At 43.8% G+C, this 19,777-nt stretch overlaps 1 protein-coding gene across 1 annotated transcript in view; it reads left to right on the top strand.

The window, feature by feature from the left end:
• The first annotated feature begins 1,154 nt into the window (after nt 1–1,154).
• The window catches only part of EIF2AK3 (eukaryotic translation initiation factor 2 alpha kinase 3), a 41,808-nt gene continuing 23,185 nt past the window's right edge, over nt 1,155–19,777 (top strand). The window contains exons 1-2 of the mRNA XM_069014744.1: nt 1,155–1,530; nt 8,267–8,396. Of these exons, the coding sequence (XP_068870845.1) occupies nt 1,268–1,530; nt 8,267–8,396 (393 nt within the window). The 5' untranslated portion in view covers nt 1,155–1,267. The remainder of the gene's footprint in view (nt 1,531–8,266; nt 8,397–19,777) is intronic.

Below are 19,777 nucleotides of genomic sequence, written 5' to 3'. Positions count from 1 at the left end.
ATCAGCCCTAATCCAATTTGCAGATGACATCCTCCTCAGTTGGGTGGTACCATCAGGATGACAAGGACTGTTGTTCAAAATATGGTAAACTGGGTCTGGAAAAAACTGGGGGAAAACTAACCGTGAAGGGAGCAATTATATATCATATTTATCATTTATATAATATGTGCCATTTATATCAAGTATAAACAGAGACTCACAGAATGACTCGGGTTGGAAGGGACCTTAAGGACCATCTCGTTCCACCCGCTGCCATGGGCAGGGACACCTTCCACTAGACCAGGTTGCGCAGGACCCCATCCAACCTGGCCTGGAACACTTCCAGGGACGGGACATTCGCAATTTCCCTGGACAAATCCGCGAGTACATGGAGGGAACGAGTTTAATGTACCACAGGCGGCTTCTGGGGCTGCCACGACACCTGGCCGAAGTGCTGGGGCTGCCGGTCATGGGCCTGTGTGTGCTGGGGTGGGTGGACACAGGTGCGGGGTCACCTGGGGTGAGGTCACTTGGGATAAGCACAGGGCTGATTTTGGTATCAGGGGCTGGGTTACCTGTACCGCCCAAAACAGCCCGGGGGGCACCACCGAATGACAGAACCAATTCGGCTGGACAAGACCTCTGAGCTGAGTCTGCTGTCTGTCCGAACACCGCCAGGACACTCATCCCGTGTCCACTCTTCCCTCAATGCCCCGGGCGGCCGCTCCCTCACCGCCCGGTTCCCGCCCGACGAGCCCATTCCGCTCCGGGCTGGGGGGAGCCACTTCCCGCCCCCCTCCCCAGTGGTGCGCGCCCCTAGCCCCGCCCTGCCGGCGCCGAGGAACAGCCACGTCTCCAGCCCGGCCGAGGAAGGGGCGGGGCCGCACCACCCGCGCGCCAGCCGACAGCCAATCGGCGAGCGGCCCGGTGAATCATGCGCGCGGCGATTGGCCGGCGCGGCGGTAGAGGAGGGGGAGAGAGCGGCGTGGCTCCGATTGGCCCGGCGGGCTCTGTTGACAAACACCCAGCTCCTCCCCGCCCCTCGCCGCCGGGCGCGCCAATCAGAAGGCAGCGGCGGGCTGAGCGGCGTGGCGGCGAACCAATGGGATGCGTGTCCGCCTCGCAGGGGCGGGTGCGCGCGGGGTGCCGGTACGTGGCGGGCGGGCGTGGCGCGGCGGGCAGGGCTGCGCGCGCGGCGGGCGCCCATTCTGTGGCGGCGACGGCGGCGACAGCGACAGCGGCGTTCATGTCCTAACGGGTGGCGGCGGCGGGCGAGCCGGGCCCCTCCATGCGGGGGCCGCGGGGCCGCAGCGCTCTGGCCGCCTTCGCGTTTTTGGTGCTGCTGGGGGTGGTGGCGGGCGGCCCGGAGCCGCCGCCGAGCGATGCCGCGGCTGTGGAGGCCGCGTTCGGGCTGGGGGCGGCCGCCGCTCCCGCCGCTTTGCCCGCTGGTTCCGCGGACGTGACAGTGGAGGACGATGAGGGCGGTGTGGCCCCCGCGGCTCCTGGAGAGCAGGAGGCTGAGGGCAGCGGAGAGGCCCGGACCGGCAGCAGGTGAGCGGGGGAAGGCGGTGACTGGGGTGGGATCAGTGCCTGGGGCTGACGGGGGGTTCAGTGCCTGGGTGAGAGGGGGGGTCGGTGTCTGGGGTGAGGGTCGGTGACTGGGATGGCTGTCGGGGACTGGCGCTCCTCAGGGGGGTCGGTGGCTGGGTGGGGGTCAGTGACCGATTGGGATGTCGGTGTGGGGCGGCTCAGGTGGGGTCAGCGCCTGGGGAGGCTGAGGGGTGTTGGGGATCAGTGTCTGGGTCTGGTTAGGGGGGAGTATCAGTGGTTGGGATGGGGGTCAGTGTCTGGGACTGTTGAAGGGTGTCCGTGACTGGGGTGGGGGTCGGTGGTCTGAGCGTGGAGATGCTGGGGAGGGGGCTCGAGTCCGGTGTGGGGGTGCTGGGCGAGGGTCAGTGCCTCAGGGGAGAAGGGTGCGGTGTCCAGGGTCGCTGTCTGGGGGTGCTGGGGGGGACACCACTGTGTCTAGGCTGGGAATCAGCAGCTGGGGGTGTTGGGGAGGGGGGAAGTGCGTGGGGAAAGGGCTGCAGGGTCCCGGGGTCGTGTGTGGGGAAGGGACCGTGCGGGAGTGGGCTTGGACGGGAATAGCGCTGGGATGGGTCGGGAGTGTTGGAGCGGGAAGAGTGGAGAGGGGAGGAGGGAGAGTTGCGCTGTAGGGTTATCGTAGATAGAGTGGTGCTTGGGAAAGGGGTGAAATAAGGGTGTCGCAGGCTGGTGCGTGGGGCTGGACTGCGGGACACGCAGGGAAGTGTCCCAGGACCGGAGCAGAGGTGCAGGGAGAAGGGGTGGAAGTGATGAGTCCTGTGATGGGGCTGGAGTAGCGCTACAGGGATGGACAGGCTGGACGGAGGGGGAGGCAGTGACAATGAGGAAAGGGAACTTCGGGACCTCCCCAGCGCTGAGGTGCTTGTTCTTTACGCGGTTGTTAGCGAGGAGAAAGGGTGTCTTAGTTCTTAGACAAACAAGCTGCCGGATGTCACGCTATGTGACATCTGGCCCGTCTCCTTACCCTGGTAATACCACGTCTCGCTCCCTTCCCTGCCTTGGTCCCAGGTGGCAGTTCTGTGCCTGCGGGAAGGAGACCCTAAAGCACTGCATCTATAGTCTAAATTCTTCCCAACACCTGCAGTTCACAGTTGTTCAGAGCACTCTGTCCTTTCTGTCATCTTTTTGTTTTAAAGAAAATGCAGTTCCCCCGTGTACTTAACTGTCTGTTCAGCACAGACACTGGGGTGTGCCTGAGGGGAAGCCAAACATGCAAGACAAATTGATGAACAAGTTTCAGAATATAACACGGGGAAATAAAATACTTAATAACTGTGTGTGGCAAAAGGAAGACTTAGATGAATGACTCAAGTGCAGAAATGTTACTGAGCTGATTCCAGTCTGTTTCTGAATTGGCTGAGAATGATGAGGTGATAAACCACAGCGAGTTTAAAGGAAAAACAGCATGACTAAATGCCTGCTGTATTTGAAAACATGAAAATGAATATCCCAAAGCTTGTTATTAGTATGCCCAAGCATTCACTTGAAACAAGAAACTGGCCGATAACTTGGCATCCTGTTTTCTTTGAAGGCAGTCTCACCGGTTAGCAACAGGATCGTTCCTTTGTGTATCAGGTGATCAAAATACCACCTGGTTTATTGCAATTCTACTGTATTCAAATTTTAATAGCACCCTCATTTATTTAGCCTTCCAAATTTTTAAAAATACATTTTCTGTTTTCCTTCTAGAGCTAAGTAGAATACACTAAAGATGTTCAATGTAGTAAATTAAGCCTGAGATTAAATGTAGCTGCTCTGTAATTGATTAGTATGTAGGAACAGATTTGCTGTCATCAAATAAAAATAGAATGGCTGCCTGGCCATAGTGTTTGCCTGCATTTCTTTATTTTTTAATCTGTGTTTCTGAGAGCTCTACTCATTGCAGCTAATTGTTCTTCAGCAATACCCATGCAATATAGAGGTCAATATAATATGGAAAAAAAAGAACAAAACCAAAACCCCAACTGTCTTTGCAGTAGGCAAATGAATATAATCATCTTGGTTTGAAGATTTTTTTTTTGTTTTCCTGGAAGAAAATAGGAGGGTTGGTGATTTACTGTGCTCTTTGCCTATAAACATGCAGGGTTTGCTGTTGGAATAGCTGCTTAGAGTTCAAGTTTAACAAACAGCTGTATTTGCAATATCCCAGTTGGCTTTTGAGGGTTGAAGGTATTAGTTTTGGTGGTTCTTTTAAACTAAAACAGGAATGGTGGTAAATGTTCAAAGATGATGATAAGTTCTGCTTTGTTTTTCTAACAAAAACAACTTATTTGAATAAATGCAAAGTTTTGGTGCAGTGAAAGGGTGTAGATGAACTAAAGAAGTGTTCTTCCTCTGTCCTGTTTACAACTTCCCTTGCTGTCTTAGCCCTTTTGTTTGTAGGTAAATCATACCTTCACTTCTGTAAGGTGCAACAGAGCTATGCTCAGGCCTCTTGATCTCAGAAAGTGGGCTGTGTTCATTATGGGATACTAACAAAGGTTTTAAGGCCCAGGACTGGCCTTTTGTCAATGCATGTGGAAGTTTGCAGTAGATATTTTGCATAATTTCAAGGGGGAACATTATCACTGCCCTTGAATAACAAGTTCCTGTCTGTGAGCGAAAGAGGGTAGGAATTGGTAAGAAAACATTTTCATTCAGCCATAGAGACTGTTTGTAGGAGGTTGGGGTCAGGGAAGTGTGTCCAGATGTGTTTTTGCGGTGACAAAGTGCAAATAAAATCTGACTATACAACATTAGCTTGTTCTCTGCCAGCTGCTGTAATTACTGATGTCTCTGTGTGTTCCATGAACTGGCCCCTTGCTTTAGTCCTGCTGTTGGCCATCTGTAGGGGCCCAGAAGGGATTTTCTTCTCCTCCATCCTTTGGTTCACAATATATTGTGGACCAGCAGCTCTAGGCAAGGAGAAGTGCAGGTCTTTGTTTTACCAATGTTCATTTCTCAGGTGCCTGGGTGATGGATCCTGGGATTTAAGTGACCGCCTAATTTTGAGTAATTTGGTTTTGTATCTTTTTTTTGTTCTGGTCCAGGCTAGTGGAGACTAATGAATTATGATTTTGTGGTATTGATCATTGAGGGTTTTTTTCCTTCTTTAGTATCTCTGTGATGTCATTCACTCCCTAGTATAGTCTGTGGTCTATTGTCAACAGGTATTGACACAGCCTTTATGCTGTTTGTCTCTATACTCCTCACTTCCTTGGTTTTGTAGTTGTGACTTTTGACCTTGAGATGGGCAATATTTTGTGTTTTCCCTTCTCAGAAGGGAATCTGGTTTGGTAGTGTTCTCAGAAAACTTGTGTGTTCCTGGAGGCTGGCTTCTTTGGTTGACGTAGTCTTTCAGCTTTACCCCAATCAGGAAGGGATGTTGGTAAAACCAGTGAAAAGGTGTTGTTTTTCAGAGAATGAAAGAGTTTGTCAGGCCTAACCAAAACAGAAACTGAGTCAGGAATTCCATTTTGTTTCGGTTTGTCAATCAGCTGGCCCAAAGATGCATCAAAAATATTGTTTTTTCAGTATAATGTGATGGAATTACAGGAATTGAAGCCCTGACATCTTGAGCCAGGAAAGGCTGGCAAACAGGTGGCTGAAAGGACTCTCTCTTTTCTAGAACCATGGCTGTATTCTGCTGGTGTTTCTAAGAATTTGATGTAAGAATGGCATAATACACTGCAGTAAACCCACAGTGGCATTATGGGCTTACAAAAAGCAAGTCTCCTGTCTGTTTGTTTTTAAGCTCTGAAATATTTTCTTGAAGTAGTTGCCTAAATTGCCTTTATCCTAATGTATTAAGTTAGTGCTTGATTAGACTACCTGAGCAATGGAAAGATCTCTTGTCACCACTTCATGCTCTCAGTACACAAAGCTGCAAGCACTGCAATCTCACAGAGAAAGGGAGTGGAAAATCTGATAGTGGGAAAGTATAGCACTATTGAGGGTCTTGGGCACAAATTTCAGATTTTACACCAATTAGAGTTCAAGTGACAGGGTTTTAACTTACTGGAGTCCATCAGAGAAGAGGAGAACAGGTATTAAGATTTTAATTCATAGACAAATAGAGTAGGTAATGAAGGATTTTATCAGAAGAGTAAGGAGTTTTAACTCTGTTTTTATGATATGTGGTATTATTGCTGAAGAGCAAGATGAAGTTTGAACCAGAAATGTGGCTATTTAGTTGAAAATTAATCACTTATTAAAAAAGCAGAGAGAAATGGATGTTTTTTGTACACCTGGTTCCAGTTCTAAAGGTAGCCACACGTAAGATTTAGATATAGCTGGGCTGGTCCTGTTCCTCTGTCTCATGGAAGTGTTTGCTCAGTGAGTGAAACAAAGTCCATTCTACAGCTGTGGATGAACCAAGGGGACAAACCCAGAGTGCCACTGCACCCAGGAAAAGCCAGGATTTTTACAGTGTGCAGAAGTGGCTGGTTAAACCAGCTTCTCCAAGTGTGTGCTGCTGGCACAAAGGTTCCCCACACTCCCCTCCTCTTTCCTAAGCAGCTGTACTTAAACCTGAAGTGCGGTTACAGCACGATTTGGGTGACTGGAGGTCAGGGTGCAGGTACAGATTCCAAAACCGCTGTCTTGAGTGGCGGTGGAGAGGCTTAAATAATGAGGGAACTCCTAAGGAAGACTGAGGTTTGCATCTGCTGGGGAAAGATAATACAGAAATGTAAGATACAGAGGCATGAAACGTTTGTTACTTGAGGGAGAAGTCACACAGGAAGAATTAGATAAAGGAAAACAATGGGAGTACATGGGAAGAAAACATTTCACAGTGCGGTTTTAGGATTTGTCTTCTCTGCAGTATTGCTGCCAAAATTCCCTTCATTCTAGCTGCATTTCTACCTCTTTTTATAACCTAGTTGTCAGGAGGATCAACATAAAATTTAAGTAGACCCACTTGGAATAATATTTTGTTATGCAATGCTAGAGGGTTTCAGATAAATTGCTTTACCATAAAGCAAACAGATTGTGTTAAATATGTGTCCAAGGCCTTTAGTGTGTGAGCACTTGTTTACAGTACTTGAGAATAGTCAATCTCCTGCAATCTGGTTTATTATTAACCCAGTCTTCATTTCTGTACAGTTGGAAAAAGTGTTTGTACTCAGCTTATAAAAACTTATGTCTTCTGCTGTGCAAATATTTGCACAATTGGTATTTTTCCAACAGTTTCTTAAACTTAGCTTTTGGGGGAATGTGATGCTTGGCCACCTTCAGAAGCAGGAGCTGCTATGGCATTTTTGGAACAGGTTAAAGATATCTTTATTTTTCTTTTTATTAGTAGTGTAGTGCTATAAGCATTATAAAATCCTATAAATTGTGTGGGTTACTTTCACATGTAAAACTGCCATGTTTTACATGACCTTTGTTAGAGGTGATGTAATGAGCCACCCTCCCTCGACATGTTTTTAGATCATGATTTCAGTTTTTCCCTCCTTAAAGCAAACTAATAACCCCATAATTTCCTCCATGTTACTACACCATTAACTTTGGACAAGTGAATATATTTGGCTTGTCTTCTACACAATAATTTATTGTCCCTTATTATTTAAAGTAAATTAATATATGTGTGTGTGTGCATTACCAGCCCCCTGCCCTTTCACCCTCACCTGAAACTGGTTAATCTCCCCATCAGTTTATTTGCACAGTTCCTTATTCTCATTGAAACCAGTCACTATAAAGGTCCTTCTGGGTCACTAGATTCAACCCCCCTCAGTGCAAGCAGCCTGTAAAGTGATTCAAGTTCTACTCCCTCTGCCTTTGAAGATTGGTGAGCTGCTGCAAGCCAAACTGACAACACAATCCCAGCTTTTTCAGGTCAGAGAGAAACAATCTTCAAGGAAAAAAAAAAGCCCTTCAGAAATGCCTTGTCAGTGCTTTGTCTCTGATGTGTTGTTTATTTTATTTGTTTGTTTATTTTAATGCTGGAGCTCTAGCCCAACCAGAAATGTTTATTCTACTTGTACAGCTCTGTAAGAAACAAGATTTACTGAAATTGAGGAGCTTCAGGCTCTGTAGAAATCAGCAGCCAGCCTGCCATGGCCCTGTGTCCCCAGACATCAGGCTACTTAAAGCCTAAGCTGCAAAACCCAGTTTCCTTGCTTTGTGGTCTGCAGGTGTTGGAGGTTGTTTCTAGTGCCCTGTGTATGCCTTTGGAGGGACTTGTTTTATTCAGAGACTTACGAAATATCCCAGGAGTTTGATGTTTCATCCAAAATCATTGAAAACGTAGTTGCAACGTAGTATTTCTTACGTCCCAATTAGCTGGTTAATAGTTTCTGTTTTAGGTTGTTTTGAAGGGATTTAGTAGCGATCAGTTTGGAGGGGACTGGAAGAAGTGGGATCCATACTGTTTGTATAAATATCTCAAGAAAGGTTATCTCATTCAGTGTTGTAGTGGTAACATCTGCATGTGGGAGCAAAAAGTCAATTGCCTTCCCTTGAATCTGAACTCTGAAAGTGTCTTACAACATGGAAATTAGTTTATGACATCCAGCCAGAGACTTCAGGTCTTCTACTCTCTGTTGTTGGTCTGGGTAGAGCTACCCAGTTGAACTGCTGTTCTGCAGAATATAAGAGGGAGACTTACGGGTTGGAGTTGGATTTTACTAAATATAAAAGGCAGCTAATAGGTGAAGTCCATCCTGCTGTACTTTTGACTGTGAATGTTTCCAACTTGCAGATCTCTGGTCATTATCAGCACTTTGGATGGACGAATTGCTGCTCTGGATCCAGAAAACAGTGGGAGAAAACAGTGGGATCTGGATGTAGGATCAGGTTCTCTTGTGTCATCCAGCCTCAGTAAACCAGAGGTAAGACTTAATTTTTTTCCTGACTAAATCTTTAAAAATGGAGTTGTCTGTAATAAAATGAATGCAGATTCCTCTGTGTTGGTAGATGTTCAATAATGGAGCAAACACCTATGAAACTTTGTCAGTACTATTCTCAAACTTTTTTTTTTTGAGTGCTTACATCATGTTGCCATTTCAAACTGGAGTGTGTCAGCATTTTAGCCTTGGGATTGATGTATTTGATAACTATCAAACCAGATGATGTAACTGAGTTGGGGAATTGTATGTACTTGCTGATTGAAAACAAGTTACTTGTAATTTCAAGCAAATGAAAGGATCATCTGCTTTGTATTACTAGACTATGTCTTGGCAAGTACTGGCTTTTTTTTTTCCCTCAAGAAAAGCAAAAGTCCTTGTGACTTAATAAATGAACAAAGGATTGTTTTGGGTGTTTTATACTAGATAAGCAGGCTGCCTGTGAAACAGAATGTGTTAGCAATTAAACAGAGTGCTGAAGGTCACCCTGAAGTACTGAGTGGTAAAGGGTTGCATCACTTCTTGCTGATGAACTGTAAGAAGAAGAAAATCTAGAGTTCAAGTTCTTGTTTGGTGCTATTGGCCACCATCAGTTTCAATAAACCTAGGCTAAAAATTAGAATGAAGTTTTTTTTCCTTTTTTGTCTTTTCCTGCACTGGGGAGTTCTCCAACTCATTCTCTCCTAGGATTAGGAGGAATAAAAACACCGACAGAGGTCATTTGTGGCGATAGCACACCACAGAAGTACCCAGTCCTTCCCTGTCAGGGATGGTTGGATTTGATGACCAGTCCCTGCATCATGCTTTTGCACAATGAGCATCAGAGAATGAAAGTTGAGTTCAGAATTATTCAGACTGCATGACTTTCTTGCTTGTGGTTCGTTGTTGCTGTCTATGGACATAACCTCTGTTTTGGTGTAAAGAATTCTAAGGAAAGAGTTGGTTTGTTGCTGTGGTAGTGTGAGAGCTGCTAATGAGCATCTCAGGTTGCAGAAGTAATGTGAATGCTAACTCCTGTTCCTTTGTTTCTGAGAGAGAATTTTATTTGTGGATGCAGCTTTTTTAGATTTGTTCAGGTGTATTTTTGTGGTTTAGAAGAAACACTGTAGGAAAGAAAAATTTCCCCCCCCAAAATATATTTAAGAGCAGAATTGGAAAGAATACAGAAGCTATGGAGAGAACTGTAAAGAGCTCTGTTAGGTGGAAGGTGTCAGTGATAGTGTGATCCTTCACAAAGGTTTCAATACTAGATACTTAAAATACTGGTCTGGTACCTGTTGCTGCAAATAGTTTCTGATGGCTAAATGAAAATAGAACCACCAGTTATGAAAAGCACACATTTGAATATAAACTTTTTTTTTTCTTCATTACAAGTTTAGTCACAAGCCCAGATTTTTAAAGGTTTTGGAAATTAAAGCATTTCCAACTACAGAAGTTGTTTTTTTGCAGATCAAGATTTTGTCACTCAACTGCTCTGTCCAGAGTTTTGATATTTTTTCAATGTGGTATGACTGTAGAAATGAAAGGTTGGTGTTTAGACAACAAAAATTGTAGTTTGTCCATGTGATACTTAATTCCCTTCTGTGACAAGTCAGTAGGTTGTGGTGGTCACAAAACCAGGTTTGTTATGGATAGAGGAAGTTGGACTTTCAGATGGGCTTTCAAATGGTTTCATTTCTACAGCTGTGGCCAAAGACACTGAGGGTTTTTGGCAGTTAAGATGCAGAGCCTATGAGATAACTAATTTTGGAAGGAAAACGTCATTTTGGCCTTTTAGAAGCTGTTAAGCGTTATGAATATGGGCCTTTTTAGACTTACTGTCATGTAAACAAATGCTGTTAAGATAAGACAGAATTTAACAAGAAACATGATGAAAAGTGATGAACACTCTGAATAAACTGCATTTAAATATTTAAATGTTTAATCTGCTGTCAGTAACCAGCTGAAAGACTTCATGCAGTGAATCTAGATATTACTTAAGTGAGTAATTCACCTCATTAAAATTGCTGGGAAAATTCTGGTTTGGGTCAAAATACTGATGTGGGCATGTGACCTGTTTTATTTTCTCAAACTAAGTCTTGAGGCTTTTCCTTTCTCTTCCAACATTTTGAGGTAACAAAGGTTTCTGTGCTAGCAACCACAATATTCATTATAAAACAGTAACATTATGTAAGCTGTTAAATTACATCTTGTGAGAAATGGCAGATGAGAAACTTTTTGTGTTACACTTGCAGTGATAAAGATTTGTGTTCTTTCAGAGCAAGGCAAGTGTGTGCTGCTGGGTCTTAATTGTTTTTTTTAACTTTCTCAAGTGTGAGTATAATGAAGTGTAGTTCCAGGTCCTGGTGCAAAAGCATGAATTTAATTTCCAAGTGCCTTTTAAGAATAGACATTAGATCTTCAAACTTTCAGTGTTTAACAGAACTGTAGTTAACTTCCTTTGCCTAACTGTAAAATGTCAACCTGGCTGTCTGGAGCTCGTGTGTTAATTAGGAAAGTGAGGCAGTGAAATTTCAAATGTTCCAGCAGCTCTGTCAAACACTTCAGATCTTGAAACTACTGCTTAAGACACTGACAAGTGAGATGTTCATCATTTGTCATGTGAACAGATCAATTAGAATGGAAAGGCTGCTGAAGTACTAATTGTGTGTCTGGGTAACTAAAATGCTAAAATTCTTTCCTTGGCTCTAAGCTCCAACATAAACAAATCATGGTCAGGGTGCCAATGCTGAAAAGTTGGCTCTGCAGTTTGGGCTTGTGCATGGGAATTTAAAAACTCTGTTTCCCCATCCATTGTTTTAAAATGGAAAACCCTTCTCTATAAAAGCTATATGGTTACAGCTCCAAGTTTTCTTGTTACCTGCATGTAAAGATTGCCTGATGAAGTTCACAGTAAAGTCATTGAATCACAACTGTTCTAAAATGGAGCTTAATTTTAATAATAACACTTTGCTCTTTAAAATTTGGGTTTGTAATTAACGCGTTGTCCCTACTTAGAAAAGAATACTTTTGGGAGAATCAGCCTGTTGAAATAATGATGCTTAATTATACTGAAAGTGGAGAACTGCTTCTGAAGCAGTGGGAATGGTCCATAGCACATCATTTACTGATGAGGATGATGCATTCTTTTACCTGCATAGCTTTATACTAAATCACTTAATGGGCACCAGTCAGAGTTGTTTCAGTGCTCTGGGCAGAGGCTACACTGGGATGGACTCGATAAAAGTACCTGGTATGCTCGGGATTGGGCTGTTACAGACTAATCCCTAAGTAAGCATCTTATTTCCTTATTTGAGACATTGAAGATCATGGGACAAAATCAGTTTCAGCCCACAAGGCTGACATTTATAGCAGTCAGAGTAAACATACCACTGTATCCTGGAAAAATGGAATAATTGGATTATGCCATGTCACCAAATCTGTCAACATCCTTATTCCAATAAAGACTCTCATGACTTTTGTATTGTGTGTATGTATATATATATGTAAATATATCTTAATCTTTTAACATGATAGCCACATAAAATTAACTTTTCTACAAACTTAGATACCTGTGTCATCTTTTTAATAGACATAGAACTGGAGTATTTTTATGGAATAGCCTAGTATTACCTTTTTTCTCAGAGAAATATGGGGAGGTGAAGAAGTTTTATACTGAAGTCACCTGAAAACTCACTGCATTGTTGGTGAAGCAAACCCATAGAGACTTTTAGCAGATTGTTCCTTTTTTGCTTAGAGCAGTGAGATGGGAAAGGATTTTGAAATCTCAGAAAACTCTACTGGTGACTGGATTTAATGCACAGTATGAATGTATCTTCTTTCTTTTTCCTTCCTTTTATCTGCATCATAAACCCTTCCAAATTTTCAGTGCTTTGCTTTCCCAAAAGACGTACAGAATTCTGCTGTGAAGTGTCCAGACACCTGGGACTCACTTTGAGGTAGTGACTTGCCTGCACTTTCCTGCACTTTGGATAAGGCAACTTCTGTACCCACACAAGCCAGAGCAGAGCCAAAATCTGCCTTGAGTTGCTTTGGGAACACAGGAAGGAACTCAGCAATTCCCATCTTTTGACCTCTTACACTCTGGAATAGAAGAAAATGCAAAATCCACGCTGAAATGGGTCAGGGGAAGGCAAGAGGTCAAAATGCCCTTTGAGGGGCTTGAATTGTGAATTCTGTTATGTGCCCTCCCAGAGGTTCAGGGAGGATAAATAATTTAACAGCCTCTTTGAAAGAATTAGGAAAGTCTCACCCACCACTTAGGGCACCCTTGCAGCAGCATTTTATTAGTTTGAATAAAAATTAGGTGTTTGTTTGGTTCATGGCTTTCTACTATGGTTGTTTTTCAGGTGAGTCACTGTCTGTAAATATCATCCAAGGGAAAGCTGATAGTGTTTGTCTTGGATATGGGTGGGGAACACTTAAGACCATCAAACACTTGAGTATTTTCACTTAAAAGGTTATTATAGCAGCGGTTAAATGCAGTGATGAATATTAGGAATTTATATTAATCCTGCATAAAACTGTTCTGACTCTGCTAACACTCACTGGCCAAACAAAAAGGAGATTCGTTTCAAAGTACACAAACATTCAGAGAAAATGTCTTTGTTCTGAATTCTGCTTAAAAATGAATGGCTCTGTCTAGCTCACTGTTGGTAATTTTAATCTTGTGTGCATCTTAAAACATCTGGAATGGGACATCCCAGCAACAGAAACAATCTTTCCTGCTTAGCACTTGGAAGAGTCTGTGTGCTCCATCCAGGCAGCTCACAGTAGGGTCAGACTTTCATATCCAGAGAATAGCAAGTTGGTTCTCTGAGGCGTTTGAGTGTGTCCAAAGTTTTTTAAAGGACCGTTTAACTCAACAAAGAATAATTTTTTTTTAAATCTATTCACACTGTAAAATTACTTTCCAGCTGTAATATGCTATGAGCAGACGTAAAGCACTGAATTGCCACTCTGTTCAAGCAGGCAGAGTGTAAATTGGTGGTCTGGTTATGGAGGTGACTAATCTGGGGAAAATATATTTCCTTGTAGGTAAACTGGTATAATTGTAGTTATCTGAAAGAGTTTTCTACTGTCCTGCAGTGACCTTTATTTTTGTGTACTACTGAGACATGTAGAACCACCAGATGCTTAGATAGTTGGAGGTGTCATTCCTGTAGAGAAAGACTGGTGCATCAGCTGTTTCTCAGTTGTACAGGTTTTCTATAATAGACATAAAATTAAGCTGTGCTAAATGAAATACAAGATGTGGGGATTGATAACAGTAGTTTTGCTGTTGAAGGTTGGAGATTACCAGTTTAAAACTGAGAAAACTGTGTACTAAGAGATCCCGTGACAGGTTATCAGCTGCCATCTCCATTCCACTGCAGGGGAAGGAAATGTGATTCTGTGTTGCCTGCGGGTAAAGAGAGAGAGATAGATTAATGTCTTAAATGGTCCTGGAAAAGCTCATAATGAATAAGAAGTGAGTGTCCAGAATTGTACTTCAAAGGAAGATAAATTCTAATTGCAATTGAGGCAGAGAAGGCTTATTAGGGCTTTCAAGGGGAGTGGAGCCTGTGTTTTGTAGGAAGAGAATGGATGTGACTACTCTTTAACTACATGGATGTGTTAGGATTCCTCATGGCACAAGTGGTTTTTTTCAATTCTGTTGCTGGAAACACACACATGTGGGCATGAGGAGGTGACAGCCTTGGGAAACTTCACTAGAGAGAGACCTGTGTATTTCTGAGTACAGATTTTTGCTGCTTTCTTGGTGAAACTAAAATATATAATTTACAATTCTCCTGAAAATAAACTTCTAATGTTGTTTAGTGGACAAAATGCCATCAGCAAAAGACTATTTGTTTTAAAGTACCCTGATAGCTGGAAGCTGTGCTTTTCTAGGAAACGCAACCAGTTCTTTTAGTGGGAAGTGGTAAACTTGAGGACAAGGGGAATTGCTGACGGATGCCTGAGCTGAGCTGGTATTAGTGTGATGCAGCACCATCATGCCATCATCACAAGTAGGGCTGTTGCTTAGGTGAGTGGTGTTACGTATTTATCGAAACTGCACATCTTCAGTCATCTTAGTTCAGTGTCTTGTTCAATTAAAAAACCCTAAAGACTTCCTGTAGCTGCAGCTCGGTGGCTGCCTTGCTGATACTTGTAGTTAGCACTGATAAAGCCCTGAGGAAGTGCTGACAGGTGTCCTTTCACTGTGCTTTAAGGATGTTTCAGGGATGACAACTTCTGTTAGGGGACACATGGGCAGCTATAGAACAGGATATTGTGGCTTGTATGATACCAAAGCTCTCAGCACCAGTCTTCAGGTGATGCTCTGCCTTGAACAAAGCCAGGAAAGTTTCTCAGAGTTGCTTTGTTTATGACCAGCTTTCATCTCATGCTCACAGCCATAGCAAAGTGCTCCAACTATTGGAAATGCTTTTTACCATCCCCATTGTCTCTGTTTTTTAATTCTCTTTATAGTAGAATAACAGTGGTTTAGGTTGGGATAGACGTCTAAGATTACAGAGCCCAAGTGTTACCCCTGCACTGCCAAGCCACCACTAACCCACATCCTTAAGTGGCACATCCACAAGGCTTTTACATCTCCCCAGGGATGGTGACTCCACCACTGCCCTGGGCAGCCTGTTTCAATGCCTGACCACCTTTTCAGTGAAGAAAGTTTTCCTTGTAGCCAATCTAAACCTTTCCTGATGGAGCTTGAGGCCGTTCCTTCTTGTCCTATTGTTTGCTTCTTGGGTAAAGAGATTGACTCTTCCCACCTGGTTAAAACCATTCAGGTAGTTGTAGAGAGCAATAAGGTCTTCCCTGAGGTCCTTTTTTTCCAGGCTACATAACCCCACTCCCTCAGCCATTTCTTGCAGGTTTTGTCTGGACCCTACACCTCCTGGGTTGAGATAAGGGCAGGCAGAGAGCTTGTAATCTAATTGCATATGGCCCACTGCGTGTTTTGTATTGGCTGTTTAGCAGTTCTGATATTTACAGATACTAAATTGGATCACCTCTAGTACCTAGGCAAATACCAGTTTCAGGTAATGTATAACTTGTAATTGGAGTTCAGTTGCCCAATACACAAAAAAGTAATTTATTCTGCCTTAGAGCCTTTTTTAACTTCTAGCCTATCTCTTTATCTGTATAAAGAAGGGCCCATTTCAAGGGTTAAGCATTTTAGACAGTTTAGCAAATCATTCCTCTAGCAGCACAGCCACTGTCATCTAATTTCCGAATTTCTTCTGGACTGTGTGCTCCATAAGGAGGTAACTGTTAATCTTTGTCAGACTCGCTGCATGTTTTGTGCACTCTTTCTTTGCATCCTTGAAAGAGGAGACGGTGATTTGCTGTGTTCTGTCCTCCTCCTGTATTGGGCTCTTTTCCTATAGGAGTTGCTCTGTAACTTTAATTTTTCATGTGGACTCTGTGTCCTTATCCGCAAAAGCATCCTGTCCATGCAGGGCCAGGGGAAGAAACACAGGGTCCAGCAGAGATCAGTTGGAATCCTGGCCTCCTGAAGTGCCACGAGCTTCTGCTACTGCCCACGCATGGATGCCAGGTGCCCACCAGAGCCACTCTGTGACTCCCCTCCTCAGCTGGGCAGGGCAGAGAAAATATATTGAAAAGGCTCGTGGGTCAAGATGAGGGCAGGGAGAGGCACCATCACAGGCAAAGCAAACTCAAATCAGGGAAACCAGTTTTATTACAAATCAAACCAGAGTAGGATAAGGAGAAATAAAACCAAATCTGAAGAACACCTTCCCCCACCCCTCCCTTCCTCCCAGGCTGAACTTCACCCTGATTTTCTCTCCCTCCACCCCCAGAGTGGCGTTGGGGGATGGGGAGCAGGGACTGCAGTAAGTTTATCACACATTGTCACTTCTTCCTCCTCAGGGGAGGACTCCTCTCACTCTTCCCCTGCTTCAGTGTGGGGTTCTTCCTCTACAAGTACAAATTTTGCCATGGTGGCTGATGAGCTTCTGTGTAGGGTCTGTTTCTGGAGAGGCAAGGCTTTGGATAATTTTTTTTTCCACTAATCCACTCCCTTATGTGCTGCTAGTTTCAAGGAGCTCAGTGATGGGCTCAGTAGCAGCAGCACCAGTTTGTCTCAGAAAGCACTGCTCTTAAGTTTCAGAAGACTTGCAGTCTTATTAATAAAACTTACCATGTAAAAGAGGGGGATGGAATAATGTCAAAATAAAGTCTTTCTTAAAGCACCGTGCAGTTGGGGTTTTTTATTATTATTAAGGAGAACAGTTTTTAAAAGTCTGTTACCATGGCAGCAGAGCAGGCTGGCATCTCTGTATCTCAAAACCCCAAGTCTTGTTTGACTATGATTAAAGTAATGGTGGTATTTCAGTTTGCTTGTCTTGGGAGGAAGGGTCTGTTTGATTGCACAGCAAACAGTATTGGGTTGGGTTCCTGATCTCTTTTGAAGCTGGGGTGGTCTAGTTAACACACTGCAGTTCCTCAGATTCCCTGTATGCCCTTCAGGGGAGGGCAGAGTAGGAATAATTCTAAGGGCAAACTCAAGCTGAACAAGGTACTGTGCCCCTGATGTTGGAGAGTCTAAGTCTGAAGCTGCTGTGCTGCTGTCATCTGTTGCTTTTTACACTATGTAAAAGACAGTTTTGTTAGGACCCTGGCACTTACACCTGATCAGATTTTAAGATCTGAAGTGTAGAATCATGAGAGAGATACCAGCTCTAGTCTTTTATTAAAAGTTGTCAGGAGGATGTTGCAGGTGTTGCTTTGAAGAGAGAGAAGAAAGGAATTTTGAAATGAGTTCTCTAGTACTCATCCAGGCACAGGGTTATAGCATCACTTCACACACTCCTCATACAGGCCCACGGAAGTTGAATGTATTACTTTTTTCCATTTATTCATGAAAAATGAAATAGAAACTACCAGCTTGTGGAGTATGGGGGATGGTGGAAGGAGAAGACTGTAACAGATATAAACTTGTGTCATAAGGTACTTCATGTAGGCAGGAGTCAGGGACCAGGTTTGGTCACTTGATAGATGCTGTGAACTGTTGCCGGGTGAGCTGTACAGCCTGATGGTAAAAATCAGCCTGAGCTTTGAGAAACATCTCCACTCACTGTTGCTGTGCAGACCTGGTGTGCTCTTTCAGGCTGTCACACCCCAGCTGAGATAAAACCTATTTCCATGGCTTCTCTGATGTGCCGCCCTGGCACAGGCTGGCTCTCACCTCCGCAGAGGAGGAAGGCCACCTAATCCCACTTTTGTAAACAGCACAATAAAATACTGATTTATTGATGTCCAGGTGCAGCCTTTCCCACGGTCCTGGTCTTGAAAATGGTTTGGGCATGTTCAGTGCTCGACAGGCACAGGAGGTGGTCAGGACAGGTATGCACTTTGTAAACAAGTGTGGTGCTGAGATCAGAAGTAATGGTTCTCACAGGAAGGAAAATTTTCTAGACAACAACCTGTCTGTTGGTATTTCCTGCCTCAGCTTCCTCATTGCCCTTGAACATGTCTCAGGTTGTTTTACTGATGAAAATCATGGACTCCCCTTTTGCAGTCAGTTTTCTTTTTCCTGGCTGGTTGAAGAGCACTGTATGTTTTGAAGAATACTTTGCTCTTTTAGCAGTGCTTTAGGCAGTAGAATAGCTCAACAGCCTTTGTTTTTCAAAAGATTGTACTCATGTCTGGGTCTTTGCTCTCTTAAGGAAGTCGGGATGTTGTAGGCCTTGCAGAAGTTCGAAGACTGGTTGGCCCCTTCATCCCAGTGTGCTGCTGTTTGATTAGGGTTTGCCTGTTAGTAACAGTACACTGTCATCCTTGTAGTGCCCTGTGCTTCAGGATTTCTGCAGGTAGCTGGAGGAAAAACAGATGAATCAGCATCCTGAAATCTAAGGTGAAGAGGAGAAATAACCTCTTCTATTGGAAGGTAGTCATAAACCCGTGGATCTGTGCAGATAACCTTCCTGCATGCATAGCAAAAAAGAGTAGACAGTAAATCAGCTCCAGACCAGCCCAAACTAGGGACATCTCAAAAATTGTGTGTGCATGTATCTATATATATATATCTATATCACCTGAAAAATCTGTAAACATTTACAGTAGGGAGATACCTGTGTTACTCTCTGTCTGTGGGTTTGTGTTTTTAATTTGTTCGGTTTTTTTTTTAATGTGGAGCATACCAGCTTGCTTTTCTCTTTCCCAGATTTCTTTGTGCAGACTCTTGTTTCTATCCTTCAGAATAAAGCTGCCATATGTGACTTTTAATATGTTGCCTAGATTAATTTTAAAGAGGCTTAAAAGACATAGTTCTCAGTGAGAAGTAGCTTTATAAGAGCATGCTTGATGTTGGCTTTGATCCTGTTTGTTACAGTGATCCTATTGTAGGGATAATTATAGAGAGAAAAAAACTGGTACCCTTATCATTTAAGATCATGTAGGTTGGTCTTAGTTAATTAGTAACTGGAATGAAGCTCTTGCATCTTATAGTAACAGTAAGGTTTGAAAACTACAACCAGAAGTGTTAGAAAAACATAAAGACATAAAATCCTATTTTAAGAAAAATATTTCACTTGTGCTTGGTTATTTCCTTGGAGTTAGTAGATAGTCCAGCCCATCTGTAAACAATAATATTGACTGTTTTGGCACCAGACTTGGCTCAGATGTGTCTGCACGTGAGCAGGCTTGATTTTTGCTTCAGATGATAAAGAGTGTTAGAAACGGGGTAGAATGTCACGCTTGCTGTTAAACAGCTCCTGGAAGCTTTAGTACTTCAGCTTGTTTTGATCTCTGTTTACACAATTTTTCCCTTTCTTTTTCTCTTCTCTCCACCGCTATAAATCAGCGCTTCCTGCGCCGATCAACCTGCCGTGGCACCTGCCGTGGCACCTGCCGTACGGTGCCCTCCTTTCCAGTAAAGAGTCTAGACAGCAAATTCCCTGGAAGCGTATGCCATTCCGGATCGTTATGCCTTTTTGCCTTTTTGCTTTTTTGTGGAGGCTTTTTAGAAACTGCATTACCTCACCCGTCGGCCTGGAGATTGCGCAGCCCGCGCCGCTGATAGGGCTGCAGCACCCCGCGCAGAGCCAATGGAGAACTTGGGCTGCAAACTCTTAATGAGCAAAAGAGCAGCGGCTCGTTTAGGGCTCCATAGTTAATGTGGGGGCTTTTTTTAAGTGTTACTTCTGAAAGACGAGCCACTTAACAATTATGTGCCATATTGCTGACCAGTGAAGCCGAACAAATAGCTATTTACGTTGACAGATCAGAGGAATGTGTAAGTGCATCGTGGTAACCTACATTTTCTGTGCCAAGAGATTTGCAGCTGACTGCCTGGGTGACTCACTCCTTGGATTAGGAGATGAGGTAATGCTTTTGAG

Source organism: Aphelocoma coerulescens, chromosome 4 (assembly GCF_041296385.1).
Source record: "Aphelocoma coerulescens isolate FSJ_1873_10779 chromosome 4, UR_Acoe_1.0, whole genome shotgun sequence".
Taxonomy (NCBI): Eukaryota; Metazoa; Chordata; class Aves; order Passeriformes; family Corvidae; genus Aphelocoma; species Aphelocoma coerulescens.
Note: the sequence above shows the minus strand (reverse complement) of the source record. Positions and strands in the feature narration are given on the sequence as shown.